Here is a 27,898-nt window from a genome sequence, read left to right on the forward strand (position 1 = left end):
ATTGACCCCTCCGCCTCTAAGGCTGGCTGAGCTGGGTATGCTTTGGTGCCGACCAATCATTCTGAATTGGGTATATTTTAATAGAATATGATTCTACTTGAAAAGAAGCCACAAAAATACGAATTACACTGAACACAAATGGACCATAACAGTGATAAGTTAGCCAAACAAGGCACTTCCTTCAGAGGCGTGGTGTAGAGAGCAGCATCAAGGAGGCAAGATGTCTGGATTCCCTATCCCAAAGCATCCCTCAAAGCCTTTATCAGGGGTAGAGTTTTTTTTTGTCTGTTTTTTAGCAAAAAACACCATTGCAGCGCAGCTCAGAAACTAATGAGGTGTCATCAGTGATGTGTAGGGATCAGTGGCAGCTGGATAATACCACACATGTGTTTCCTAGATGCAGTGGATACAGTGGTCATGTTCTTTAAGAACCAGGCCATGTGGAATATATGCAAAGCAGGTGCTATAGGTGCCTTCTAGGTACGCAGGTCTCCCCATCCCTTAGAATCCTCACATGCATAAAGTAATTTTATGAAATCACATTTCCAAGTTCTTCTGTTCATATTCATTTTCTGCTCTTTCATTCACTTTGCCATCTGTGAGAAAGCACCAGCAGACAAGCAACAGCAGGTGCCAAAGGTTTAAAAAAATTATGGGAGAAAAAACTCAAAATTAATCAAATCCCATCTATCCCTTTTTTTTCTTTTCTCCTGCAAATTGAAAAACGACGGCCATTATGTCGCTTTAGAAGAAATCTCAGTTGCTCTTCATGATGCTGCAGTGTTCTTCTGGAGGACAGTTTAGCACTTTCTAGATCGGGGGGACTTGGCCTAGCATCAGTGGCTCCCCAGAGGATCACAGATGGGCTTGGTGGTCCATAAACCCCTTAAAGTTATATGCAAAGTTTTGTGTGTATCTACGTGCCCATGTGTATTTTTTCTGGGGAGAGACTTCATAGCTTTCATCTTATTTTCAAAGAAGTCAGTGACGCAAGCAAGATTAAGAATCAATGTGCTACAGGAAAAACAAAGAAAAGAAAATACATAACGCGTTTTACACGTTGTTGTTGTTGGTTGCTATCAAGTCGATTCTGACTCATGGTGACCCCATGTGTGCAGAGCAGAACTGCTCCATAGGGTTTTCAAGGCTGTGACCTTTCAGAAGCAGAATGCCAGGGCTGTCTTCCGAGGCACCTGTGGGTGGGTTCGAACCACCAACCTTTTGGCTAGTAGTTAAGCACTTAACCACTTGCACCATCCAGGGACTCCTTATACACAGTAGCTCATTTAATCCTCAAAATATCCATGTAAACCAGCCATCCTCGTCTCCGTTTCATAGATGGGAAAACAGAGGATTGGAACAGTAAATGAAATATTTGCTAAGATGCCTGACGCCCATTCTCAACTTAGACCCATAGACCTTTAGAGCTGGGAAGAACCAAAGAAATTATCTGTTCATTTTCTACCCCTCCCCTTTTAGAGAGGAGGACACTGAGGCTCAGAGAGGTGAAGCGAACTGTCCAAGGTCATGTGGCCAGTTTACAGCAGAATCGGGTTAGAAATTCAGCCTTTTGATTCTCTGCCCACAGCCTTTGCCAACCTATTGCTTTGTTCTTGAAAAGCAAGTACACATATATTTCATCAAATGCTAAGTTGAGCTAGTGAGAGACTCTCCTCTTTTGACCTGTCCTCAGGCTGGGTTGGTTCCCAGCCCAGTTTTATGGTCCCCAGGGACCTCATACCCCTAAACGTATTCAACCTATTAGTCTTAGGAAGACACAAGCAAATGTATGCACAAAAAGATTGCATGGGCTAAGAATCTCAAATGAGCGGAGAGAAAGCCATTAGCTAAATAAATAAATCCTTGGCTTGGGGAACGTGTGCATAGATGCTGGGAAAAGAGTGGAAGGAGCTTGAAGATTTTAGCCACAACACTACCTTCAGCATGGTGACGAGGCCCTTCACCCTTTGGCATCTACCTACCTCTTGGTGGTCATTTTGGTCACTTTCCCCTTTCACTTCTTTGCTTGGGTCCCACGAAGTATGTGCCATCTCTGAACTGTGCTTTCTCCAAATTCTTGTTCTGTGCATAGGCATCTCTCTTACTTTCCTTCAACTGGAAAACTCCGTATTCATCTTTCGTAGTCTACTTACTTGTCAGTGTTCCCTGCTCTGATTATGGATTCATTGAGGGTGAGTACCTGATACATAATAGGCATTAATAAATATAAGTCGAATGAACGGCGAGCCTGTGTTGTTTGTGCATTTTCCCTTCCTTTGTTCCCCTACCCAACTATGCCTGAAAGCTTGTTCTGTGCAGCACGGGGTCTTCCCTGGCTGCCTGCACGCCCTCCCTCCCCTTCCTCTGCCAGAAGCAAATTCCTTGCCCTCTCCGTGCTGCCTTTCTTCTCTGTAACAAGGGAGGCTATTCGTTGGGACTTCATAGAGGCTCTCAGCCCTGCTCCATGTTTGATTCTCAAAATCAAATTGAAATCTCTGAGCTAGTGGAGGAAGAAACGACCAGGTTTCTCCTTGGGCCTTCTAGAGTTAATGGAGGAAGAAATAACCAGGTTTCTCTTTGCATTCTGTTGTGTGCAGTGTGCAGTGTGCAGTGTGGTGTGTGCTGCGTGATAGGAGCTGTCTGCTGTATGCACTGTGCAGTGTGCTGTGGGCTGTGTGCTGTGTGCCTTCTGCTGTGTGTTGTGTGCAGTGTGCTCTGTTCCTTGTGAAGTGTGCAGTCTGCAGTGTGCTGTGTGGGTTGTGCAGTGTGTGTGTGTGCTGTGTTCTTTCTGAGCTCAGGTGGGATGAGCTGAGCTTTACCTGAGGGAAAACACTACCCACCAAGATCACACCTGTGGGTGGGACCTGCCTCTGGCTTCCTCACTCCCAGCTCATTAAGAACCTTTTCCCAGAGACCACTCCTCCCCTCATGGACACTTGTCTCCCCGTTGTCAGGGCTTGTGGCTCCACAGACGTCTCTCTAGGCATTTGCATGGTTAAAACTCTCAAGGAAATAGCTTCAGGCTGGAAAGAGGGAAATAAAAAAATTTCAGCCTTTCTGCCAAGAACAACAAAGCAAAAGCATGTAAGCAGCCAGCTTGGTGCCTAGCAGAGTGACACAAAGAAATGCCCATTCTCTTTGCACTCCCCAACTGTAGCAAACTTCACTGGTTTGACTTCTGAGGTCATGTGCATTCATTCATTCACTCATTCATTTTTCATTTTTCTGCCCCTGTGAAGTCACTGGGAATTCCTGGGGGGTGCAAATGATTTGCTCTTAGCTACTAACCGAAAGGTTGGCAGTTCAAACCCACGGCATCATGAAAGAAAAGCCTGGCAGTCTGCTTCCATAAAGATTACAGCCAAGAAAGCCTGACGGAGCAGTTCCATTCTGTAACATATGGGGTTGCCATGAGTCAGAATCAACTGGATGGCAACGGGTTTGGTTTTTCTGGCTTTGGTTTGGACTTGTGATCGTGCCACAAACTCCTGGCCTTCATGTCATCATTTAGGTCATTCCTGAAAATGTGACCCACCCGGAGCCTCCTCTGTCCGTGACATTTCTCCAGGTTTCCACTAAGGAAATGACTGCACACAGATACTCGTTTGGAAAAAGCAAACAAAGAAGCCACCCACCAGAATTCAGACGTATAACTGTGTCTTTTGCTAACACCCAGTTAATATGCAGTAGCTGGTTATTGATTTACTCTTTTGAATTCACCGTCTTTTCTCTTTAAGTGGGTTAAGAATGTTAAGTATGTAGACCAAACTGAGCAAAGCGAGAACCCCTAAATCAGAAGGGACACATACATATGTGAGCCCTGAAGCAATCCAAACCCTTTCGAACATTCTTTGCTCTATTACAAATTGATTTTTTTTTATGAAAAGGAAGCCAGAAATCCAATGAAGGAGTTCAGATTGCAACTTAAGCGATAGATTTTTTAAAAAAATGTATGAAACTGTTAAACTGAAACAAGGTAGAGCATCAAACGGACTCCCAGCTAACTGAATAGAGGCTTCGTTTGGTTTCTGTCCCTGGTGTGAGCAGTCTGGGGACACTCTTCAGAGCCCTGTCCTTCTGCATCCAGCAGCCTAGCCACCGGCATGACTTTTTCCAGCCTGATACAGTGAGGTGTGAGTTTGTCTTGGGGGAAGGGACTTCCACACCTGGCAAAGTCTGGAAAAACGATCTGTCTCAGTACTTTCTGCTTTAAGTGAGTCAGCCTGGTTGATCTACAAATGGAAATGTGAGCCTGGGTTCCTGGGGGTATAACTTTGGCATTGCCACTAACTCACTGGGTGACCCTAGGTGAGTCCCTCTCCTTCACTCTGGCTCTGCTCCTTTGGCACATGAGGCATCAGGCTATATGGTCCGAAAGGCCTGTGACAGGCAGAGCGAGAAGCCCTGGTGGCACAACAGGTAAGCGCTTGGCTGCTAACCAAAAGCTTGGTGGTTCAAACCCCCCAGCAGCTTCACGGAATAAAGACCTGGCCATCTGCTCCTGTAAAGATTACAGCTTAGAAAACCCTACGGGGGCAGTTCTGCTCTGTCACTTGGGGTTGCTCTGAGTCGGAGCAGATTTGAGGCACCTAACAATAACAAAAATATCCTCATCCTAGTCCCTGGATCCTGCGAGTATGTTCTTTTACATGGTAAAAGGGATTCTGTAGATGTGATTAAGTTAATAACCTAACGGGAGATTAAGACAATTTAATGGGAGATGGGGCTGTCCTGGATTATTGGATAGGCCAGTCTAATCACAAGGATCCTTAGAAGTGGATGAGGGAGGGAGAAGAGGAGTCAGAGTTAGAGGCAGATGTCACTGCCCAGGGAGGTCAGAGTGATGCAATGTAAGAACTCTATCCGCCACTGCTGGCTTTGAAGATGTAGGAAGGGGGCCTTGAGCCAAGGAATGTGGGCGGCCTCTAGGAGCTGGAAAAGGCAAGGAAACAGATGCTCCCCAAGAGCCTCCAGAAGGAATGCAGCCCTGCCAACACTTTGATTTTAGCCCAGTGAGACCCGTGTCAGACTTCTAACCAACAGAACTGCAAGGTAATAAATTTGTGTTTTTTTAAGTCACTAAGTTTGTGACAATTTGTAATAGCACCCACAGAAAACGAATGCAGGGCCCTTTCCAGCAACTTCTGCACTCTGTTTCTAAGAATTAAAGCCCAGCTTTGCCAATAGCCTTGGGCAACCCCAGTGGAGAGAATGCTGGGGAAGAGGTAGCACAGGAAGGAAAGAGGCATCATGGGGACCTTCTGCCCCAGCCACCTTCCAGAGGCCCCGTTACGTGTGCACGAGTGTGCCTGGTACAACTTGTCCCACTGGACAAGGGAAGCAGGGCTGCCACAGACTTTGAGTCTGAAGGGGCCTCGGGACATCATCTGGTCCTGCACCTTCCGTTTCCACAGGTAAGGTATTGTCTTTATCCTAAAATTGAGGGAATGAGATTCAGAGCAGTGCAGATTCTCATCCATTGCCACGAGAAGGCTGTGGGGCCAGGCTCCTGCCCCTGGTGTGGGCCTCTTCGCAATTTGTCATGCTGGGCAAATACCTTTTCCTTTTGTGAGCTCTAGCAGGCGCCACCTGGCGGAGCTCCACACAGGTACAACACTGAGCTGCCAAACAGTACCCAGGAGTTGTGGCCCTTGAATCTTGGGGTCTGATGGTCTTGTTAGGTAGGGGAGAGAATCACTGTGTGTTCCAAACTGGCTTGTCACAGCAGGAGGAACTTTATCATAGTGAGAAGAGCAGGGCTGTATACTCAGACACACGAGTTCAAGTCCCAGCTCTGCCAATTACCGGCTGCCTGAGCTAGGGCAAGTTATTTTGGTTTGGTTGAGGCTCAGTTTGTTCATCTGTAAAATGGGGATAATGAAAGCTACTTAACAAAATTATTGTGAGTTAAGTGAGCAAAGGGTTGAAAACATCTGGTCTTTATTAGATGCTCATCTGTTGTCTACCCAGTGCCTATTCATTCATGGCATGTGTGGGAGCTGGAATTAGAGAGGCCCAGACGCTGAGCTGCTGGTGGGGACAGTCAGCGGTAAAGGACCTACAATGTCACATTACTCCTGTAACTGTGTGTGTCCTGGGTCACCCTTGTAGGCTGTGATTTAGGTGTAGCTCTTATGGGCCCAGGTCCACTGATACTTGTTAACCCCAGTGTCTTTCCACAGGGACAGCCCGCCTTGTCCCATGACTCCACAATGCCAGTCATCCCTGGGACCCAAGAACCCGTGTGGACTTTCCAGCACTTATACCATTTGGGGAAGGGCTGGGAAACAGCTTGGCAGAGCCGAACTCCCTCCAGATGCTGGGCTCCTCTACCTGCGGTCAGCTGCCATGACTCCTTGGACATACAAGCCTGGCAAAATGCTTTGTGGGACCTATCTTTTTTTGTTTTTGCAAAAGGTCTAGGCTGTAGGAGGCCCAGCCTACTGACCAAGGAAGCACAGTGTCACAGACCCACAAGGGCTCAGAGATGGTGAGCGGGGTAGCCTTCACACACAGCTGTGCAGGCATCCCCTGTGGACATCCAGGAGTTGCCAGCTGGAGTTACCGGAATTCCGCACTCTCCCTGAAGTACAGTCAGCAGTGCTCCTGCTCAATGAAAACGTCTACACAGCACCAAAGCTGCCTCCCAGGATGTGGTTTACTCTCTGACTACGGTGCTGAGCGGAAGACGCGTACACCTCAGGACTGTTCTCAACAGGGAGAGAGAACTCTTCTCAGGAAGTCAAATGGAAGCACGAGAAACCAGGGAGAGTCAGGGAGGAGGTGGGCGCATTGGCAAAGAGATGCATTACCACGGGTGTTAGGGCTCTGCCCCAGTGGTCACCGTCCTCCTCACCTGTGCTCAAAGTTTTGCTGGCTGCCCTGCTGCATGTGATCCGCTCCAGGACCTTCTGTTTCCATTTTGCAGATAAAGAAAGGTGGGGGCAGAGAGAGAGAGAGGCAGAGCAGGGACCGGAGCCCTGACCCCCTGGACTAGCCAGTGCTTTCTGTAGTCTATGCACGACGGGGAGGCACAGCCACATCAGGCCTTTCTTGGCCACTTTGGGGAGACCTTTGACTTGGGAGTAGGGGAAGCAGAAGGAAGTGAAAGGTTAGGCTGATGGATCTGCCCCTATGGAATTAGCATGATCCCATGAACACAAGGATTCTGCCTGGACAGGATGCTCTCTCTTGCCGCATGGCGGCTTGAAAGGGCATGGTCCCCCAAAGGCATCTCCCAACCTCCTTTCCCAGTCCTTCTTTCAAGAGGGGAAGGCAGACTGTTTGATGGGGGTGAAGAGGTGGGGTGAAGAGAGGCTTGGGCTCTGGAAAGGCTGGCATGTGGGCAGGGTCAGGGTCAGGAAAGAAGACAGAAGAGCAGAGAGAAGTGAATGCTTTGTTTACAGCTGTCAGGGTCGGGCAGTGTCTTCCCGCCATATACGTGCAGTCTAGGGCAGTGTCATTCAAACCACGGGCTGAGACCCATTCGTGGGTATGAAGTCAATTTACAAGGTTGTGTTCTTAAAAACTTAAAATAGATTAAAATATAGAGTGCACACCTTATGTATAGGTAAGTATTGTTTCGTAAAACTTTTGTTTCATATCTATTCTTATGTATATTTATATTCACATCTATCTGTCTATGTATCCATCATCCTTGAGTGGTGCAAATGGTTTAACCTGTTCAACTGCTAACCGAAAGGTTGGAGGTTTGAGTCCACTAAGAGGCGCCTCAGAAGAAAGGTCTGGTGATCTACTTCTGAAAAATCAGTAGGAATGAAGCACAGTTCTACTCTGACACACATGGGGTCACCACGATTTGGAATTAACTCGAGGGCAAGTATTTGCGTTTTTTCCTATCTATCTATCTGGTCTGTAATTTTGACTCAGCAGGTGTGGTCCTTTCCTAAGCTGCGGGGAGAGAGACCCGGGTGTGAGGGAAAGGCACAAAAGACTCAACCATGTCCACAAGACCAGCTTTTAATAAGACCGTGATTTGAAGCACGAATAAATAAACGCCAAAGAAAATGGAAAAACAAAATGAAAAGAAAGCTCAGAACATCAAAACCAAAAATCATAAAATAAAACAAGAACAAGATCTCTGACAGACAAACAGAACAAGCCCCCCAAATAAAAAGAACCAGACTGTACAGGCTGTTCACAGGAAGAGAAGAACGATGTGTGAGCCGTGGATGGAGGTGGGAGTCACCCAGGCCGTGCGCCGCCATCGCGGGCTCTGGGGGTGGGTGGGGTCGGTGCTGGTCCCCTTTGGTGGCGAAGCCCCATGGGCCAGCTGGGGGAAAGAGGGTTTGTGGGCAGGGCCATGGCCAGGCCAGGCCCTCCTGGTTAAGAGCCTTCACGAACTACACAAGGACGGAACATATTAGAGAATTCTGTGGTTTCCCTCCTGCTTGTGCAGTTTCGATTCCAGCTGGGCCTAACGGTGACTTTGGGGCTGGAATCGGGTCCCGCCCGTTGCACGGGACGCAGATCGAGAGCTGGAAACCATGAGGAGCAATGTCATGTACAGAGACAGACGTGGAGATGACGTTGTAAGAAGTCTGAGCATGCAAGTGCTTTATACATCTGGCAGTGAGATGTGATGGCAGGTTGGTTCTCGGACAGTTCCAGAGCGTGACTCGTCTCTCCTAGGAAGGGCGCGGCGGGCCCGAGGACACATCATGTTGGATGTGGCTCTAGCGAGGTTTTGGCAGATAGTTTGCTATGTGTGCATAGGGGGCTCTTGCTTCTTTCCGTCGTCAGGGGCCATCCCACCTGAGCTTGCTGTCCCCTGTCCTGGGTCTTGGGCCTCAAGGTCTGTTTGGGGGAGCAGGGTGGTCCAAGGGGTGTCAGCAGGCAATCTCCTCCAAGGTCCCCAGGGCCGTCTGCAGGGGCACGTTCACAGTGTGGCTGATGGTTTCAGAGTGGTTTGGCATCGTGTCACAAGTGCTCTGGAGAGAGAAGGAAGGTGGGTGTTTGTCGGTCACTCAGCAAACAGTCATCGAGATGCCACGGGAGGCCCAGCCGAGACTTCTGAGCCGTGTCCCGCACCTCTGGGCGCTCCTGGGCAACGGTGCTCCTGCCCCAGCCATTTCATGCACCAGCTTGCCATCCTGGGGCATGGGCTGAAGGGGTCTCACTGCCTTCAGAATCCTCACCACTCCCACGTAGGTGCCCCCACCCTCCAGGGCAGGGAGAGGGGCTCCCTGGGGATGAGGTTTAGCTGCTGCCTTGCTTGACCTTCTCTTCTAGAGGTGCCCCTGATGTGCCGCCCCCTACATCTGAGCGGTCTCTAGCTTTGGGGCTGGTTGGTCCGAGTCCTACCCCTCCCTTGGGGGCCGTCTGGGGTGAGGTAGGTGGGGCCTGTGGTTAGGCCTAAGGCAGGGAGCGCCAATCACTGAGGCCAGGCACAAAGACGGAGGCCCTCACAGTCAGAACCAGAACTGGTCAAGCTGCCCTAAGGACATTTAGGATTGGTTAGCCCCAGGGAAACACCGTGGGCCCCGAAGCAGGGCAGGCTGTGGTGGCCCTGCAGCGTCAGGGTGTTCCCCAGGCTGCGGTGGGCAAGAAGCTGGGAGGGATGGGAGTCAGGAGCAGTGGCATCACTAGGGTTGGTGTTACCCAGTGCAGTAACTCATGGTGTCAACCCTCCGTGGACCTCCTCCTGTACCAGACCATACAGAATCCTCAGTAGTGTGTTTTGTTTCAGTCTCCCCTTTCCTTGTGCGCTCAAGCTGGCCTGGGTAGAGGTGGCCCCGCTGAAGGGGCCAAGTGCAGCCTTGTGCCTGCCCACAGGCTGGCCTGGTACAGCCTCTCCTCATGGCGGGCAGGGCTGCCCTCGGTGCCTCCCCATGAAGCCAGGAAACAGGGAGTGGGGGTGGCTTGTGAGCCAACGTGGAGGGTGGAGCCTGAGCCACATGGCAGCAGCCAATCGCGCTGCACTAGGGGGCCTTATATAAATAATAAATTTCTGCTGGAACACTGCACAAAAATTTTATACACAGTCATTTTGGTGTTACAGTGTTACCTGGTGCGGTCCGCACCCCCCCTGCACCCCATTAGTGACGCCACTGGTCAGGAGGCTGGGCCAGGAATTTGGGGGAGATTTGACGAGGACGGGGCTGGAGGGCAGGGGGGTGGAGGGGAGCCTATGACTCTGAGAGGTTTTGAAGGCAGGAGGGAGAGTGGACGGGGGAGGGAGGCACCATTTGTGGAACACTTACTGTAAACCAGGAGTTGTGCAGGCTCTCCCTTGGATGATTTCATTTAATGCACATAACAACCCTCTGAGGTGCGTAGGATTATCCAGATGCTCAGGGAGGTAAGTGACTTGCCCCCAAACACACAGCTAGGAAGCAGAGGGCCTGGGAGTCCAAGCCAGGCCAGCTGAGTTCAGAGCCCAGCCTCTTCCACACTGTCATGACAGACCCGCGGAGGGGCTGAGAGAATCAAAGCCAGATTTTTCTCCTGGGAGATGGGTAGAGAGACAGAGTCTCCAACAGAAATGGGAGCCGTCTTGGGGGGAAGGGGATGATATCCATCTGGATTTGTGCACTTTAAGGAGGCAGCAGCCACTCCATTGGCGTGGCTCTCTCAGGGCCAGAAGGGCTGATTTGGAGCCTACTGATGGGTGGGGAGAGCCAGTTGTACCTGGCATGGGTCAGCCAAAACCTGAGCCCAGGAGTGGACAGTTTGGGAAGGAGAATGGACAGCCATAAGAGGCACGGCTTGTCTGGCTATAGGAAAGAGAGGCAGAGCAGGGCAGTGGTTGGGGCACTGAACATCCAGCTCTGACACCAGCTGTGTGGCCTTGGCCTCTGGGTCTCAACTGCCTCAGATACAAAGTGGACACAGTGATAGAACTTCCCCTAGGGCAACTGCTGCTGAAATGAGATAGTATGTAGGAAGCAGGCAATACGTGGTAGTTACCATGGGCATTGGAGTCCCTGGATGGTGCCAATGGTTAATGTGCTTGGCTGCTAACTGAAAGGTTGGAGGTTTGAGTCCACCCAGAGGCCTGGCAATCTACTTTGACAAAGCAGCCATTGAAAACCCTACGGAGCACAGTTCTACTCTGACACATACAACACCAACCAACAACCAACATGCCGCTCTTACCACGTTCTCATATGGGGTCGCCATGAGTTGGAGTTGACTCCACAGCAACAGGTTTAGTTTGGTATTATGAGTATTGTTGCTACTGCCAACTTCACAGGGCCCAACATCCTAAGTCCTCTTTGGTTGGAATGGAGTGCCAGTAACCTCCCTCTTGCCATAACTTGCCACCCCTGGGGGGTGGGTGGAGCTGACTTACACAGAGCCTCTCTCTTTTCCCAGGGCCATGAGATGAGGGGAGTAGCCACCTGGCCTGGAGAAGCTGGTTTAGGCTAGGCAGGACCTACTGTCAGAAGCATCTCCCTGGTGTCAGCTGCATCTATGGCTTCGTCAACTACTTTTGGGATGAGTCTCAGAGAGAGGTTCAAGGCTCAGTTGAAGTGTCCTGGATCTTGGGAGCTCACAGGATGTTGCAAGCTATGGACCTGTATGCAGCAAGACACCTCCCTCCTGCCCTGGCCCCAATATCTGGTTTCATATGGTTTGTCGAAGCTAGAGGAGCAAACCAACCAACAACCAATGAGCCGCTCTTACCACGTTCTCATCGTGGCTCCCTTCATCCTCCTCTTTGCCAAGCAGGTCTAATAGCTTCTCTTTGATCAGCTGCAAGGAAAGTGGGAAGGGGTTGGTGAGGCAGTGAGAACGGAGCAAAGGTAGAGGGGCTTCCCTCCACTCGACTTGGCTGGGGACCTGCAGCGGCAGGCACCTGCTCAGGAGGTGGGCAGGACAAACCGCACCAACAGCTGGCAGGCAGTTCCAGAAGCCCATCTGTCCAATCTTTTGACTGAAATGGGATTTGTTGCAGGAGGTATACTTGGAAAGAGGTAATGGGAGAACCCACTCTCGCAGCTTGGACTGTCTTTTTTGTGGATGGAGAGCATGGATAAGTGGTAAGTGTTTGCGGACTGGCTCTCTGGCCGTCCTCAGGAGCAGTTTGAGACCCCTTTCTGAGGCTGGGGCTGAGGGATCAGATTGCTATTCACTTTTTAGACCTGGCAACTCCACAGCTCAAGTTCAGGCCACTGTGAGTCCACAACATTTTATTCTTAGCAATAAAGGGTAGATATTAAATATACTACATGGTGTGATTTAATTCTCTTAACTTTGTACAGCTTTTCACAAAAATTAAAATACAAAGCAGAATAAAATCTGGACATGGGACCTGAGTCAGGTTTGGGGAGCACGGTCACCATGCTGAGAGGCAGGGGCTGGGGCTCAGAGGACTCTGGTGGCAGGAGTCCTACAGCCCTGCTGGTGATTCCCAGAGGGCTTTGGCCATGAACAGCCCTCTCGGGGAGGCAGAATGCTGCTCTGCAGGCTTCCATTTCCTTAGCCTACAGTCTGGTGGTCCTGGGGGACTTTGTAGGGTCTGGGGGTGGGTCTTAGGAATTCTGGAGCCACTACCATGTTTCAGGGAGGCACATGGTAGGTGAAGTGCATCACCCATCTCAGCCAGGGAGATGGAGGTCCCCAGGCAAGCACTGGGGTGAGGGCAGAGCCTAGAATGGACCCATCCATGGGTTTGTGTTTCCTCGTGCAGGTTAGCCCTCTCAGCTCTGCTCTGTTCTTTAGGGCGCTGGCTGTTTCCTAGGCTCTTTGCCCAGCCTGGCTCCTGTAGAGCGGTCCAGGAGCTCACTCATTCTCAATCCAGGTCTTGGGGAGATGGAGTTGGGTGGGCTGGCCAGTACCAGGAACTCTCAATGCTAGAAGCCCCTGTATGTTGTTTGAGAAACTTTCAGAGCTTTGTTCTAGCTGCCTCTTGAGGGAACGTCGGCCCAGACTGTAGCAATCAGAGGCAGCCACTGTGCCCTTGCTGTCTTCTCCCTCAGGACTGATGAGGGGTGCCAGGAAGTGCCCCTTCCCTCAACCTGGCTGGGCCTCGGAAGACACTACTCAAATGGAGGGCCACCCTGAGGGCAGGTGCGTATGTGACTATGTGCGCGTGGGGTGTGTGTATGTATATGTGGTGCGTGTATGCATGTATGTGTGGTGTGCACATGTACTTGGGGTGTGTGTGTGTGTGTGTGTGTGTGGTATGTGTGTATGCGTGTGTGTGTGGTGTGTTTGTGGTGTGTATGTGCCTGGTATGTAGATGTGCATGTGGGGGGTGTGTGTGTGTGTATGTGTGTGGATATGGGCACACCATGTATGAAGCTGCCCCACTGGCCTAGCCGTGGGAGGGGCACAGAGCTGGCTGTAGCACAGTCTCTTCCCCTTACTGTCTCCCCTTTCCCTTCCTCCCTGCCAGTGTAGACAGTCCTGGATCTTCAAGCCCCCTGAGAATAGGACTATGGCTTCATTTCTCTTATCTCCCCCCTCGGACCTGAGACGTGGTGGTCACTCAATGAACAATATCGGTGGGCAGGGAGGAGAAAGGAGGCTCTGGGTGGAGAGAGGCTGGAGCCTCCCACTGCTTTGCTCTGGACGTTGGGCAGGATGAGGGCACCAGCATACCATCATTTCCCCGTGAGCAATCCCAAATCTTACCTCATAAATATAATCAAAGAGCTCTAGTATTGTAAGGATACTAGCACCAATGAACAATCCCATCTGACCACCAATATCACCTGGAGAGAGAGGGAAAGAACAAAGACTGGGTTTTACTCACACAGCTTCCAGGAAGGGGCACCCAGAGGAAAACCAGACCTTCCAAATGATTCCCACTCCCACAGGAAACGTAAGTCTGTAACCGGAACTCAAGGCCTGCAACAAGTCCCTCCCTCACTGCACTGGTCTGAGCTCATGGTTTTCCAGCACCCAGTAAGGGGTGGGGACTAATCTGAACGGGTATTTGAGGGGCTCAGGATAGATCTCATGACCCCTGGGCCAACAGACTTGCTCAGTTACACGAAGAACACTGACTGGGCTCCTGCTTTGGGTTACGTTCCAGGTGGGAGCAGAGAGACAAGAAGACAGTGTGGTCCTTGCCCTGGGCAAGGGCACAGTCGAGCCCCAGACACCTGTGTCAGGTGCCCGGGATGGGAATCTGTGAGTCGTGGTGCCACAGACCTATCCTCTCAATCATGGTGTGGCTTTTGGAGCCACATCAGGGCACATCCCACCCTTAGGATAAGGTCATGGGAGACAACCCCTTATCTTCCCCACCCAAAGGGAAGTGCTCAATTTGACCTTTTCCTAGAGCAGGGGTTCTTACTTTGGGGTGTATAGATCCCCTTGGATAAAATTTCTAGATTGGACTTCAGATCCCCCTGCATCATAATCTCCTGGGAGGCTGTAATCATTGTAGATGTCTGGACCTGCCTCAGGCCTATAGAATCTCTGGGGTTGGGTTCTGGAAAGGAGAATTTTTAAGTTTCTCTGGTGGTTCTTAGGACCACCAGCGTTTGAGAACCACTCTCCTGAGGGGTCTGTGGGAGGGTTGCAGATGGTTGGAGACCCCTGAGATTGAATACAAAAGGCTACTTATGTGCACCTGGGCATCTGTAGCGAGAGAGTCCGTAGCTATTGTTAAATTCTCAAAGAAGTCTAGATCTCCCAAATACTTAACTGGCTTTGCTCCAGAGGCAGTCTGCTGGAGAGCAGGGGATTCTGAGAGCTCTGAGGTGGCTGAGCTCCAGACACCAACTTGTGTGCCTTTGACAAACCCTGATGTCAGTAGCTTCACCTTCAAAGCAGATTTGGCAGCAGGAGTGGTGTGTTGGAGGAGGTGAACTGTGAACTCCTTTCTAGCTCTAATTTCTAAGACATTCAGCCTCTGGTCTGGGCTGGGGAGATGTGTGGGAATGGAGAACTCTTGAGGGTCAGATTCCATGCTGACCTCTTGTCTGATAACTTTCTGATGGCTTGATTTGCCCCACTCTTGCCCTGAGTATGGCTGGGTGGAGCCCAATACCCACACACCCCAGGTAAACAACAGAGATGGTGGGGAAGAGACTCTGGTGGGACTTGGAGCTAGCTCAAATTGTCCCCCATACCTTTCCTGCCCCACTGATCTCCCTAATGTCCTGAATGGAGGCTTATTGGGAGGTGTGTATTTGTGTGTGTGTGTTGGGGTGTGTGTGTGTGCAGTGTGACTGAGTGTGCAGTGGTATGTGGTGGGGGGATGTGTCAGGGTGCTGTGTGCATGGGCCCGTGTTTACATAGAAGCAGGCAGTATGTCTGGCTGTGGATGGTTTGACGTAGGTGGCTATCTACATCTAGGTGAGTTACACCTAGTGTGCCAAGGTGTGTGTAGTGTCTGAGTGTTGGTTTGTGGAGGTGGGTATAGTGTGTCTGAGTGTGTAGAACAGGTGTGAGCAGGTGTAGGTGTGGGTGTGTTTGTGTGTATGGGGGTGTATCCGGTACGCGTATGTAATGAGCGTGTTAGTGGGTAGGCATGCCGTGCAGAGGCTTGCTGTGTGCGTGCGGGTCTCTGTAGCTGTGTAATTGGCATGTGGGTCTGTGCAGGTGTGCACTGGTGTGTGTGGCTCTGTATCACCATGGATGCATGTCCCTGCAAATTTAGTGCCTGTGTGTATAGGCTGGGGTGGCGTGTGTTGTCTGTGGCATGAGTGCACGCGTAGTGTGCACGCGTGTTGACGCCGGGAGGTGAGGGTGGGTATGGGTGGTGGCGAGAGAAGGGCCTGATTGGGCTTGATGGCTGAGAGTTTGCAAGCAGCACGTTCATCACAGGAGGTACAGATGGCAGCATTATTTTCTCAGCAGGCTATTCTGGGTGGGAACAAGATGCTGGGAACAAGCTCATCCTCATATCTGATGCAGAGATGAGCTATCCCTCCGACAGATCTGGAGCTCAGGCCCTCCTTGCTCTGTGTGTGTGCATGTGCATGCGTGTGTGACTGTAAGCCTATGCTGGAGGAGGGGAGGAGCCGTGTGTGTGTGTGTGTGTGTGTGTGTACCTGACAGTGTGTGTGTGTGGGACTGTGAACCTATGCCAGAGGAGAGGAGGCGTGTGGGTATGCGTGTGTGTGTGACTGTCAGCCTATGCTGGAGGAGGGGAGGAGGTGTGCGTGTGTGTGCGCGCGCGCGCGCACGTGGGACTGTGAGCCTATGCTGGAGGAGGCATGTCCTGAGTCCTCTTTAGGAAAATAAGGCCAGTGCCAGTCAGCCAAGGGTGGCAGGGTGGGGTGAGGGGACCTGTATGTCAAGTGCATGGTCTTAGCCGGAGGGCCCAGGGAAAGAACTCTTGGCTTAGCTTCTTTGGCCACAATGACCTCCAAAGCCTGAGTGAGAGCCACATAACCCAGCTGGGACCTAGCTGTGGCCCAGTCCCCAGCCTCCTCGGAGAGGTGCAGATGGCTCCCGGAAACACCAGCTGGGCCCTGGATCCCTGACATGGTGACTGTCCACGTGTCAGAAACTACTATTTATGGACCTCCCTAGGCTAGGGCCATTATCACATTTAGCCATCATAAAAGCAAAACAAAACAAAAAAAACAAACCTGTTTCCATCAACTCAGTTCCAACTCATAGCAACCCTACAGGACAGAGCAGAACTGCCCCATAGAGTTTCCAAGGAGCACCTGGTGGATTCGAACTGCTGACCTTTTGGTTAGCAGCCATAGCTCTTAACCACTATGCCACCAGGGTTTCCTAGCCATGATAACAAATACCTAAAGTGGTTTCATTAAACCCATTTTATAGATGAGAGACCTGAGGTTCAGTGAGTTGAAGCTGGTGGCCACATTCTCTCACAGATGGTATGCAGCAGCCCTTGAATTGAAAGCAGCTCTTTCCTCTGTACCTCCACGTAGAAGGCACCTGACCCTCCCAGGATGTCTCCCTCACCTTGCTCAGCTCATGGAGACAACAATGGCTCTTTCTCCCCATAGGGAACAGGCATCAGATCTTTCTTAAGAGTGAGAGCTGGAAGAAGGGCCTGAGAGTCAGGTCCTTTAACCACCCACCCTTAGGGGTCTTGTGAGTTTTGTGCTGGGGCAGGGTTGAAATGAGCTCCCTGCTTCCATGGTGTGCTAATGTGGCCCAGGGAGCTGATCTGAACTCATCTGGGTTGTTGGGGTGGCCTGCAGGGCGCTGGTCCAGATGGGGGCTGTTAGGGGGTAGGGATCAGGGGAAACTCTTGGGGAGAGGCCGTTTGAAGCCCTCTGAGATGGGAATCCTCACTCCTCCCTCTTTTTTCTGGTCCTGAATCAGGATGGTCATATATTAGTTTGCAAACTAATCCTGAGCTCCAAGGAAGCCCAGGCTGCAGCTGGGTGCTGAGGGGCCACACTGGTCCTGGTGTCCACTGTCTGTCCTGCACACCCCCAGGAGTCTGAGCACTTTGGAAACATCACCAGAGGTTCATGTACATCTGGGGAAGAGCAGCCCTTCTGCTGTGTTTGATCAAGGATTCTCAGTCCAGGGGGTGACACCAGGCCTTGCCGGGGGGGGGGGGGGGGCTCCACTGGGGGCCCTCACTGTGCCCGCAGCCTGGTGACCACCCAGTTCAACCTTCTCTCCAGCCGACAGCACTTTCCTCCTTCCATAGACCCAGGACTCTGACTCCAGCCTGGGGGCAGAAGATCAAGATCATGGAATCCAAGAGGGCAGAGCTGGAAAGGCTTGCAGAGGCCTTTTAGTTCACCACCTTCATTGTATACACTGAGGCCTAGATTGGGGATGAGCTAGCCTAAGAACTGGGTCCAGGATCCAGGCTTCCTGACTTCCGACCAGGTTCTTGGCCTGCTCCACTATGCTGGGGGTTCTCCCCATCCTGGGACAGGAGTAGTGCAGAGAAAGAGGGAGTAATTAGGAAATTAAAAGGTTAGATTCATCAGAAGGCTTATATATCTATCTGCCTGCCTACCTGCCTGCCCACCCACCTACACACTCTCCTTCCCTCTCGCCCCCCATGATAACTTGGAAATGTTTGCAGTAGACACTCCGACTTACCAAGTAAGGCAGCAACTTCATACGCCTTCTTCTGTTCAATTGTCTCGTAATTGAGAGCTTCAAAAAATATATCCAGAACAAGGATGTTCTCTCTGCAGAGAATATTCAGTACTATGAATGATTAGTGCCGTCAGGATCCACAGGGGTCACCAAACCAATGTTCCCATGGACAGATGGAGAAACTGAGGCCCAAACAACTGGCCCAAAGCGAGAGCTGGTTAGTAGCAGAGCTGGGGTTTGAAGCTAAGAGTCCTGACTTCCAGCCCAGGGCTCCTTCAAGGACTGCAGATATGTATCAACTGTCCCCCTTTGTTCATTATTTCTAGCCCCCTCTCTCTTTCACCCTTCCCAGGAATCCTGCCTGGACTTCAAGTCTGTGGGCCCCAAAGGGCTTGCCTGGCTCCTTAGCATGAAGGTGGGCTCAGTACTTTCCTGACAAGGCCGGCCTTGGCCGAGGTGCCTGCCCCAGCTGACCTCCCAGGCTGCCCCTGCCCACTCCTGAGAGCCCCCAAAGTCTTACTGGGATTTATAACAAGCTTATCCTAGCGGGAGTCCCTTCCCTCGCATTGCCAAGCCATTTCCCAGAGTCAGGGAGGGTTTTGGGGGAGCAAACCCAGCTCTGCTGGGGGGTTTCTGGCAGAAGCACCTCGGTTCCCTTTTGCTCTTCTAGGCAGGTTGTGTTAATGAAACACATCTTGGCAGTAAAAGTCATTACTGCCTGCAGAATGCCTGCTGTGCAGCAGGGCCTGGCACCTCCTGCAATTCGCCGTGTCCTTTGACGCTCCTCACGACACCCTCAATGCCCCTTGTTCTCAACCCGCTGAGCAAAAGCTGTCCTAGGATGGGGTTTAGAGAGTGTGTTGGCAGCAGGGAGTGGCTGGGGAGAGAGGAGCAAGTCTTCCTCTCCACCAGGACTCGCCGAGGTGCCATTCAAGTATCACCATCTCTTGCCTGGTTTATGGCAATTGCTGCCTAACGGGCTTCCTTCCTCCCATCTGGCTTCCCAAGCATCCTCTACACTGCCGCCTGAAGGATCTTCCTAAAACTACTAAATTTATTCAAATTAAATGAAATTAAAATGCAGTTCCCCAGTCACGTTAACTACATTTCAAATGCTCGATAGCCACACGTGGCTTTGCTGCTGTTGACTGCTGTCGAGTCAGCCCCCCGCTCATGGCAATCCCATGCTCGACAGAAGGAAACATTGCCCGGTCCTGAGCCAGCCCCATGATCAGCTGCAGATCAGACCACTGTGATCCATAGTGTTTCCATTAGCTGATTTTTCAGAAATAGATCACCAGGCCTTTCTTTCTAGTCTGTCTTAGTCTGAAAGCTCCACTGAAGCCTGTTCAGCATCATAGCAACACAGCCTCCACTGACAGATGGGTGGTGGCTGTGCATGAGATGCATTGGCTGGGAATCGAACCCAGGTGTCCCGCATGAAGGCTAGAATTCTACCACCAAACCATAGTGAGTGAGTACCATATTTGACTGTGCAGATCTAGAACATTTCCATCACTGCAGAAAGTTCTATTGGACAGTGCTGTGCTGGTCTAAAATATAAATTTGAGCCTGTCACCTGTTTAAAGCTCTTTACCAAAGAAAACCTATTGCTGTCGAGTCATTTCTGACTCATAGCAACCCTATAGGACAGGGAAGAATGGCTCCATAGTGTTTCCAAGGAGTGGTTGGTGGATTCAAACTGCCAACCTTTTGGTTAGCAGCTGTAGCTCTTAACCACTACGCCACCAGGGTTTCCTTAAAGCTCTTTAGCGGCTTCCTACTCTTAGTCCACTCCTCGCACCCCCTTGCTCTGATTTCTGTCTACCTCACGTGGCTTCCCCTTTGTAATTCTCTCACCTGCCCTGTTCTGGTTTACTCTGCTGAGCCTCTGCCTGGGATGCTGTCTTCTTCCATTCCTCCATTCATCTATTCTGCCAAAAGATTTTTTTTTGAGCACTAACTCTCTGCCAGACGCTCTTCTAGTACTTGGTAGATGGCAGAGAACACACACACAAAGTTTCCTGCCTTCAGGGAGCTTTCAATCTAGCAGATAATAAACAAGTAAACAGACGCATGAATACATAATTACACATCATGGCTAGTGTTATAAAGGACAACTCTAGAGCACTTGGAGAGAAAGTAACAGGAGGGGACCTAAGTCCGCTCTCCCAGGAGGTAACATTTAAGTGGAGACTCGAACAATGAGGAACCAGTTAGGTGAAGAGTGGGAGGAAAAACAGTGTAGGCAGAAGAAACAGAACTAGCAAGGTGTGCCTGCAAAAACTCCTGTAATCTTTAAAAAAAATCTCTGTAGCTTTCCTTGACCTCACCCCCACGCAAGCTGCAGCCAACTTATCACTCTCTCCTACCATACGCTTACTTCTATGATCGCTTGTACCAATCAGGTATTCAGCTGTATACTTGTCTCCCCACAAGACTGTAAACTGTGTCTTAGGCATCTTTGTCTTTGTATTCTGAGGGCTAAGCACAAGCAGGTGCTCAGTCAATGCCTGCTACATTGAACTAAGAGGACACTGGTGGTTCAGTGACAGAATTCTCCCCTTCCATGGCAAGACACAGGTTCAATTCCCAGCCAACGCACCTCATGTGCAGCTACCACCCGTCTGTCAGTGGAGGCTTGTGTGCCGCTATGATGCTGAACAGGTTTCAGCAGAGCTTCCAGACTAAGTTGGACTAGGAAGAAAGGCCTGGTGATTTACTTCTGAAAATCAGCCAACGAAAACTCTATGGATCACAATGGTCAGCTCCACAACCGATCACGGGGGTGGCACAGGACCAGGTAGCATGGGTAGCAGGGTCACCATGAGTCAGGGGCTGACTCTGCAGCAGCTAACAACAAATGACAACAAATCGAACGAACTGCTAACCTCCCCTCTCCTCCTCGATTGCCCCCAGCCTGTCCTCTTCCATCTCCCTCCTCTCTGTCATGCTCTGTGGGTCTCTAATCCATTTCCCCCCTTCCCCTGCCCACTTAGCTTACGAGATATATTTTTCAGATTTGTTAAATTTCTTCTCGAGGTACTTGGCTGATGTCTTGCTGGGGATCTTCACCATGGAGAGCTCTTTGTTGTAGCGGGTCAGGTTGCAGGGGGTCCTGCAGAGACAGTAATTACTGTCCTTTTCTGCTAGCAGACCTGGAGGGGAGAGGGAGGCGGGGCTTAGTAAGGTGTGGGACCAGGGACTTCTGGCCTGGAGGATGAGCTGGGTTCTAGTAGCAGAGAAGTGTAAGCTGGGAGGAAGTATCAGTCCAGGGTAAGGAAGGGCTGGGAGATAGGAGAGAGGAGGACAGCCGTGCTTTTGATGGTGGATGGGGGCGTGAGCTCATAAAACAGTGTCTGCTCTTTCTATGTTACTCTTGGTCTCCGACCCTTTAAAAATTGTTGAAAAAGCACCACTTTTAGAGAATGGGCTCCATGTGAGTCTTCCCCCCTCAGCTTCCCAGGGCTTTCTTCTCCGACCCTCGTCTCAGTGTTCTCATCCACAAAGTGGGCCACCCATCAGAGGCAAACAATGTGGGAGACAATTTTGCCTGAAGTCCAGAGCTCCACAGTGTTCCCTCTGGGTTCCCTTATAGCCAATGCCTACCTCCTCTGCCTGTTTGGTTAGGACTTGGGCTAAGATTCTCAATTCCTTTTCCTGGAGGCATCGTCCCCCATCTGGAACCCTTCTCTCTCTCTCTCCTCTCTTCTAATCAGGACGAGCAGTTAAAAACGTAGTATTCCTCCTTCACTTCCTCTTTCTTCTAACCATTTCAGTGTTTCCGGCTACCGTTGGGGTCTATCAAGTCTTTACTCCAAAGAGAGATGGGGTCTTTGCCAATAGCAGAGGCCACCTCCTCTTCTCAGCCAGGCCCTTCACCCTCCAGTCTCCCGCAGGCATCTGGACCTGAGTCCAGAGCTGCCCCCATGTGGCTCCTGCAATTCTCTCTGCTTGTCTTGTTTATTAACTATTTCATGGGTCCAGAGAGCAGTGGGAATGTGGGGCGGGTCCAGCTTTGGGGCTGCAGCTTGTTTGTGAGATCTCCCTCCCCCGCTGCTTCCTAGGGATAGGTCCCCAACCTCCCACCAGGAAGACATGGGGAGGGATGGGCAGAGCACAGTGTGTTCCATTTGCACTCATGGAACGCAGACTGGGCTCTGCCTTCCTGGGCTAACAGGGCACGGGAAAGGCAGGACCTCTCTGGAATGACCACAGCCTCCTTATGGGAGTACCACCAGAGTGTGGGCAGGGAGGTATTGTCTAGCTTCTTCTGCTGCCCACCCCACTCCCCATTGTCAACCCATTCTCCATCTCTGTCCTCCTCCCTCCACCCTTTAGCACCCTCTGTTCCCCCTGAAGTCCACTCCTTCTCCATCTCCACCCCACCCCTGCTTTCTCTCCCCTAGCCCCTTCCTTCCTCTCTTCCCTCCTTCCTCCTCTCCATCTCCCTGCAGCGCCTCCACCCTGGCCCTCCTCTTTCCCCTCGTGCCGTCTCAGTTCCTCCTCCACTCGATTTCTTTCCCCACACCCAGACGGTCTCTGCCGTCTCAATGTCAGACAGTCCCCCTTCCTCCCCAGCATGATTCCATGCCAGGACTCACCTAGGGCAGGCTCTGCACACTCCTTGTGCTGCTCAGGGGTGCAGAAAGGGGCATCCCCTGCAAAGAAGAAACACGAGGGAAAGGTCCTTAGGCAGAATGGTGTGTGCCCACAATACCTCCCCTCCTTGGGCTTGGGGAGGTGAGTGCATCCCATTACCCAGGAGGGCAGGTATCTGCTAGTGGACAGATCAGAAGGGAGCCATTGATCAGAACTGCCTAGGGGGCAGGGGAGGACAGGAGAGCACCATACCTGGGGTCAGAAGATTAGGCCCTGATCCAGTCCTCCCCATTACTTGCTCTGTGACCTTGGGCAGGTCATTCACCTCCCGGAGCAATAGGTAACAGGACCTGCCTGGCTAACTTCTCTTAGATTGCTGGGACAGTCATGTAGGTGGGAAAACCTTGACAACTGAAAGTTGGAGGTTGTTGTAAGCACCTATGGGGCACGCATCGCCTCCTTTAACCTGCACATATACCCTCTGAGGGAGGAAATAGTATGCCTGTCTTACCTATAAGCACCTTGAACCTTAAGTATCCTGCCGTGCCAGGACAGCAGAGCTAGTAAGTGAAGGAGGTGGGGTTTGAAACCATGAGTCTGATTCCAAGGCTGGGGCTCTTCCCACCACGTCCCTCTGCTGCAGGAGTGAGGATCGCTTTGTAAGTATCCTCATTGTTTCACCTATAATTCCACATAAGTAATTGAGATGCCAGTAACAGTGTCATAGGCAGAATGATTAAAGCCTTGATTGTTCGTCTTGCACTCAGTTTCTGTGCAGGGGAACCTCACCAGCTGGTACCGAGTGTGAGTACCAGTTGAGTAACACACTAGTGCTGGGCTGTCTTTGTAGACATTCAGGATCTTTTTCTCTTTTTTCAAGTGCTAAAGTCAAAGTCCACCACAATGTCATTTCCTCCCCATTTTCCTAAAAAGTTTTCACAGAGCTGAAGAGCTGATATGCTTCCTCCTTTCTAATAAGAACAATTTAACAGACATGTTTCCCTTTTTGCTCTGTCTTCCAGGAAGCTCAGAGGCAATTTTAAAGACCAATAACACTACTTTTAGATTACTAAAGCAATTACTGGTTACTAATAGAATTTAGTTATGAGGATGTTCATTACAGCATTGGTTATAATGGCAAAAACCTTGGTAATGAACTAAATGTCCAATATGAGGATTTAGTTAATAAAGTTAAATAAAGTGTGATAAGCCAACCCAAACCAAACCCGTTGCTGTCAAGTCGATTCCAATGCATAGTGACCCTATATAACCATGAAATATAGCAACCATTAAATATAACAGCAAAGTTTCTGGCACATGGTAGGTAGGTCTTCGGTCAGCATGACTTTTGGTCAACCTTTCCAAACATGCTAACACAACAAACTCTGACTTTAGCAGTTTACAAAGCATTTTTATATCTTAACCTAATGTTGTCCTCTTAACAACTAATGGTAATGAAGCTGAGAACAGAGAGGTTTAGTGACTTGTGCCAGGTCACATAGTAAGTGAGTGAACGAACCTGAATTAGAAGCTAAGCTCCCTGCCTTCCAGCTCAATCACCCTTCCATGCTGCAATACCAAATTCTTCCTGTGCAAACCAGCTCCCCACTCCGCACGTGTGCCCCTAACATGCCAACTGCTCTAACGAGGGTGGCTGCATGTATTATTAGTCTAACAAGAGAACTGTATGTACAGGCACATTTATCTGTTGACTCATTTGAAAGAGTGTTAGACATTTGGATGCAAAGAACAGTGAACATCTGAATAAAAGCAACAAACATCTGGATGTTGGAATGTGTACCACACAAGGATGCAAGAATTGCAAACATCCAGATATCTGGACACAAACATCAGGAGGTAGAGCAGCAAACATCTGGCAAGCATATTGAACACTGGGATGAACATTTTCCAAACACACGGATGCTTCTGGAGACCAGGATGCTGTCTTGGTTGTTGGACTGGATGACATCCCTATCTGCCCTCTAAATTTTTTTTCTTTAAACCAGTTTTCATGGAGTCAGCGCCAACTCATTTCAACCCCATGTGTGTCAGAGCAGAACTGTGCCCTGTAGGGTTTTTAATGGCTGATTTTTTGGAAGTAGATTGCCAGGTCTTTCTTCCAAGGTGCCTCTGGGTGGACTCAAATCATCAATCTTTTGGTTAGCAGCCGAGGGTGCTAACTGTTTGCACTACTCAGGGACTCCTAAATGTGTAAGCACCAAATAATAGAGTCTTTCCAGAGCAACAGCCCTTTGGGTCTGGTGGAGTGAAGGAAGTGTTTCCCATGAGGCAGAAAAATGCAAAAGGTCCCTGGGTGGCACAGTTTGTGCTTGACTACTAACCAAAAGGTTAGCAGCTTGAACCCACCCAGTGGCATCCAGGAAGAAGGCCTGACGATCTGCTTCCCTAAGATCACAGCCTATGGTGCAATTCTGCTCTAACACAGGGGCTCGCTGTGAGTTGGAAATCAATGGCAACTTTTTTTTTTTTTAGAAATGCAAAGAAGGGCCCAGGTGGTCCCGGGAGGAGTCCTGCGGCCTCTGCTCCCCTGGCACTGACCTGGCATGTGAACCATTCGGCAGTTGCAATTCTCCACGATGTAGCGGGTCTCACAGTCAATCCTACAGGCGGTGATACTGTAAACAGGAAAAAAGTCGAGTCCCATCTCTGAGGATCGGCACTCGCCCCACGGCGGGGGCAGGTATGTGAGCTGCAAGACAGGAAGGAGGGGGCAGCGGTCAGCCCAGGGGGATGCTGCTTGTTCAGTCTCAACAGACTCAGTGGCTCCTTCAGTTCCTTATTCACTCAACAAACAATTATTGATCATATCACGTGACAATTTAACCCCATGGCCCAACCTTGTATCTGGCTCCAATGCTAGTCTTCCTGCTTGTACGGGGCTGAATACTATCCCACAAAAATTCACGTCCACCGGAACTTGTCAGTGTGACCTTATCTGGATATAGGGTCTTTGCGGATGTCATCAAGTTAAGATGAGGCCATGCTGGATTAGGGTGGGCCCTAAAGCCATTGTGACTGGTGTCCGTATAAGGAGAGAACCCTTGGAGACAGAGACAGAGACAGAGACACACGAGGAGAAAGCCACGTGACCGTGGAGGCCAAGGAACGTCAAGGATTGTCAGCAACCACCTGAAGCCAGAAGGGAGGCGTGGAACAGTTTCTTCCCCACAGCCTCCTGAAGAAACCAACCTTGTCGACATCTTGATTTCAGACTTCTAGCCTCCACAGCTGTGAGAAAATTAAATTTCTGGTGTTTTAAGTTATCCAGCTTATGCTGCTTTGTTACGGCCGCCCGAGGAAACAAATACACCACTTCATGTTTTATACAAACCAGTTCCCGTCGAGCGGTTTCTGACTCGCGGTAACCCTTTGTGTGTCCGAGTAGAACTGTGCTCCTTAGGGTTTTCAGTGACTGAGTTTCCAGAAGTAGATCATCAGGACTTTCTTTCGAGGTGCCCCTGGGTAGACTCAGACCTCCAACCTCATAAATGCTGATCTCCTCAGAGTCTCTTATTCATGCCATATGTCTTCCCGCTATCACACTTGGTCATCTCATATCTCTTGGGCTGACCCAGCAAAGTGTACTCTCTTGGCTTGGGACATTGGGAACTCAGACATAGACTTGAGGAGAAAATCCAGCGGAGGGCTCAGGCTGAAATGGCTTTAGGCATGATCGGTTTTGTTTATGATCCTCGGCCCTGACTGGAACTGTTCTCAGGGTGGCATGCTATAGATGACACCCCTGTGGGGAAAATGACATGCTTATTCTCAGAGGTCCAACGCCTACAAACTTTTCTTCAAACACTATGGTACTTTCCTGATGGGAATGGAGAGGGTGAGGGAGAGGGAACTGATGCTTCTTGCACTTACAGTGTATTAAGCCCCAAGCTAGATCCTTTACACCTATCTTTTTTTTTAATTGAAGAATAATTCACATAAAATAAAATGCACAGATTTTAAGTGCACAATCCAAGGAGTTCTCACAAACGTATACGACTGTGTAACTACCACACCAGTCAAGATATAGACCATTTTTATCACCCCAGAAAGTTCCCTCCTGCTCCTTTCCAACCAGCCCGCAACCTGCCCAGGTAATCACGGTTGTGATTTCTATCCCAGAGATTGGCTTTGCTGGTTCTCAAACTCCTTCCTATAAATGAAAGCTTACACTATGTTCTCTTTCGTGTCTGGCTTTTTTTGCTCAACATAAAGTTTAGAGATTCATTCATGTGGTTGTGTGCACTGGTACTTTATTCCTTTCTATTGATGAATACTTCTGCAGTGTATGAATATACTGCAATTTGTTTATCCATTCGCCTGATGATGAGCATTTGGGTTGTTTCCAGTTATTGGCAATTGTTATGGATGGAATTGTGTCCCCCCAGAAATGTGTGTCAACTTGGCTAGGCCATGATTCCCAGTATTGTGTGGTTGTCCTCCATTTTGTGATTGGATGTAATTTTCCTATGTGTTGTAAATCCTAACCTCTATGATGTTACTGAGGCAAGATTAGAGGCAGTTATGTTAATGAGGCAGGACACAACCTACAGGATTAGGTTGTATCTTGAGTCAATCTCTTTTGCGATATAAAAGAGAGAAGCGAGCAGAGACAAAATGGACCTCATTACCACCAAGCAAGAAGAGCCAGGAGCAGAGCGTGTCCTTTGGACCTGGGGTCCTTGGGCTGAGACGTTCCTAAACCAGGGGAACATTGATGAAAAGGACCTTTCCTCAGAGCCGATAGAGACAGAAAGCCTTACCCTGGAGCTGGCACTCTGAATTCAGACTTCTAGCCTCCTAAACTGTGAGAGAATAAACTTCTGTTTGTTAAAGCCATCCACTCGTGGTATTTCTGTTACAGTAGCGCTAGATAACTAAGACAGTAATTATGAAAAATTTAACAGACTTACATAATTTTTTCTATTGTGGACACCTATACATATATTTTTTATTGTGCTTTAAGTGAAAGGTTACCGTTCAAGTTAGTTTCTCATACAAAAATTTATACACACATTGTTATGTGACCCGAGTTGCTCTTCCTATAATGTGACAGCACACTCCTCCTTTCCACCTCAGATTTCCTGTGTCCATTCAGTGAGTTCCTGTCCCTTTCTGCCTTTTCTTCTTGCCTCTGGACAGGAGCTGCCCATTTAGTCTCATGTATCTACTTGAACTAAGAAGCACACTCTTCACAAGTATCAGTTTATATCTTGTAATCCAGTCTAACCTTTGTCTGAAGAGTTGGCTTCGGGAATGGTTTTAGTTTTGGGCTAACAGAGAGTTTGTGGGCCATGTCTTCTGGGGT

General features: G+C 49.9%; 1 protein-coding gene across 2 annotated transcripts in view; it reads right to left on the bottom strand.

Annotated features, from left to right (window-relative positions):
• Positions 1 to 8,807: 8,807 nt before the first annotated feature.
• Positions 8,808 to 27,898, bottom strand: part of ASIC2 (acid sensing ion channel subunit 2) — a 1,284,497-nt gene continuing 1,265,406 nt past the window's right edge. The window contains exons 4-10 of one of the 2 annotated variants that reach the window (XM_004385412.1): positions 25,132 to 25,282; positions 22,575 to 22,631; positions 20,975 to 21,128; positions 17,971 to 18,062; positions 13,603 to 13,682; positions 11,650 to 11,718; positions 8,808 to 8,951 (exon numbers count right to left, since the gene is read on the bottom strand). In XM_004385412.1, the coding sequence (XP_004385469.1) occupies positions 8,850 to 8,951; positions 11,650 to 11,718; positions 13,603 to 13,682; positions 17,971 to 18,062; positions 20,975 to 21,128; positions 22,575 to 22,631; positions 25,132 to 25,282 (705 nt within the window). In that variant the 3' untranslated portion in view covers positions 8,808 to 8,849. The remainder of the gene's footprint in view (positions 8,952 to 11,649; positions 11,719 to 13,602; positions 13,683 to 17,970; positions 18,063 to 20,974; positions 21,129 to 22,574; positions 22,632 to 25,131; positions 25,283 to 27,898) is intronic. The other variant, XM_004385413.1, reaches the window with a different exon arrangement.

The sequence above is a fragment of the Trichechus manatus genome, unplaced genomic scaffold (genome assembly GCF_000243295.1).
Source record: "Trichechus manatus latirostris isolate Lorelei unplaced genomic scaffold, TriManLat1.0 scaffold00138, whole genome shotgun sequence".
Taxonomy (NCBI): Eukaryota; Metazoa; Chordata; class Mammalia; order Sirenia; family Trichechidae; genus Trichechus; species Trichechus manatus.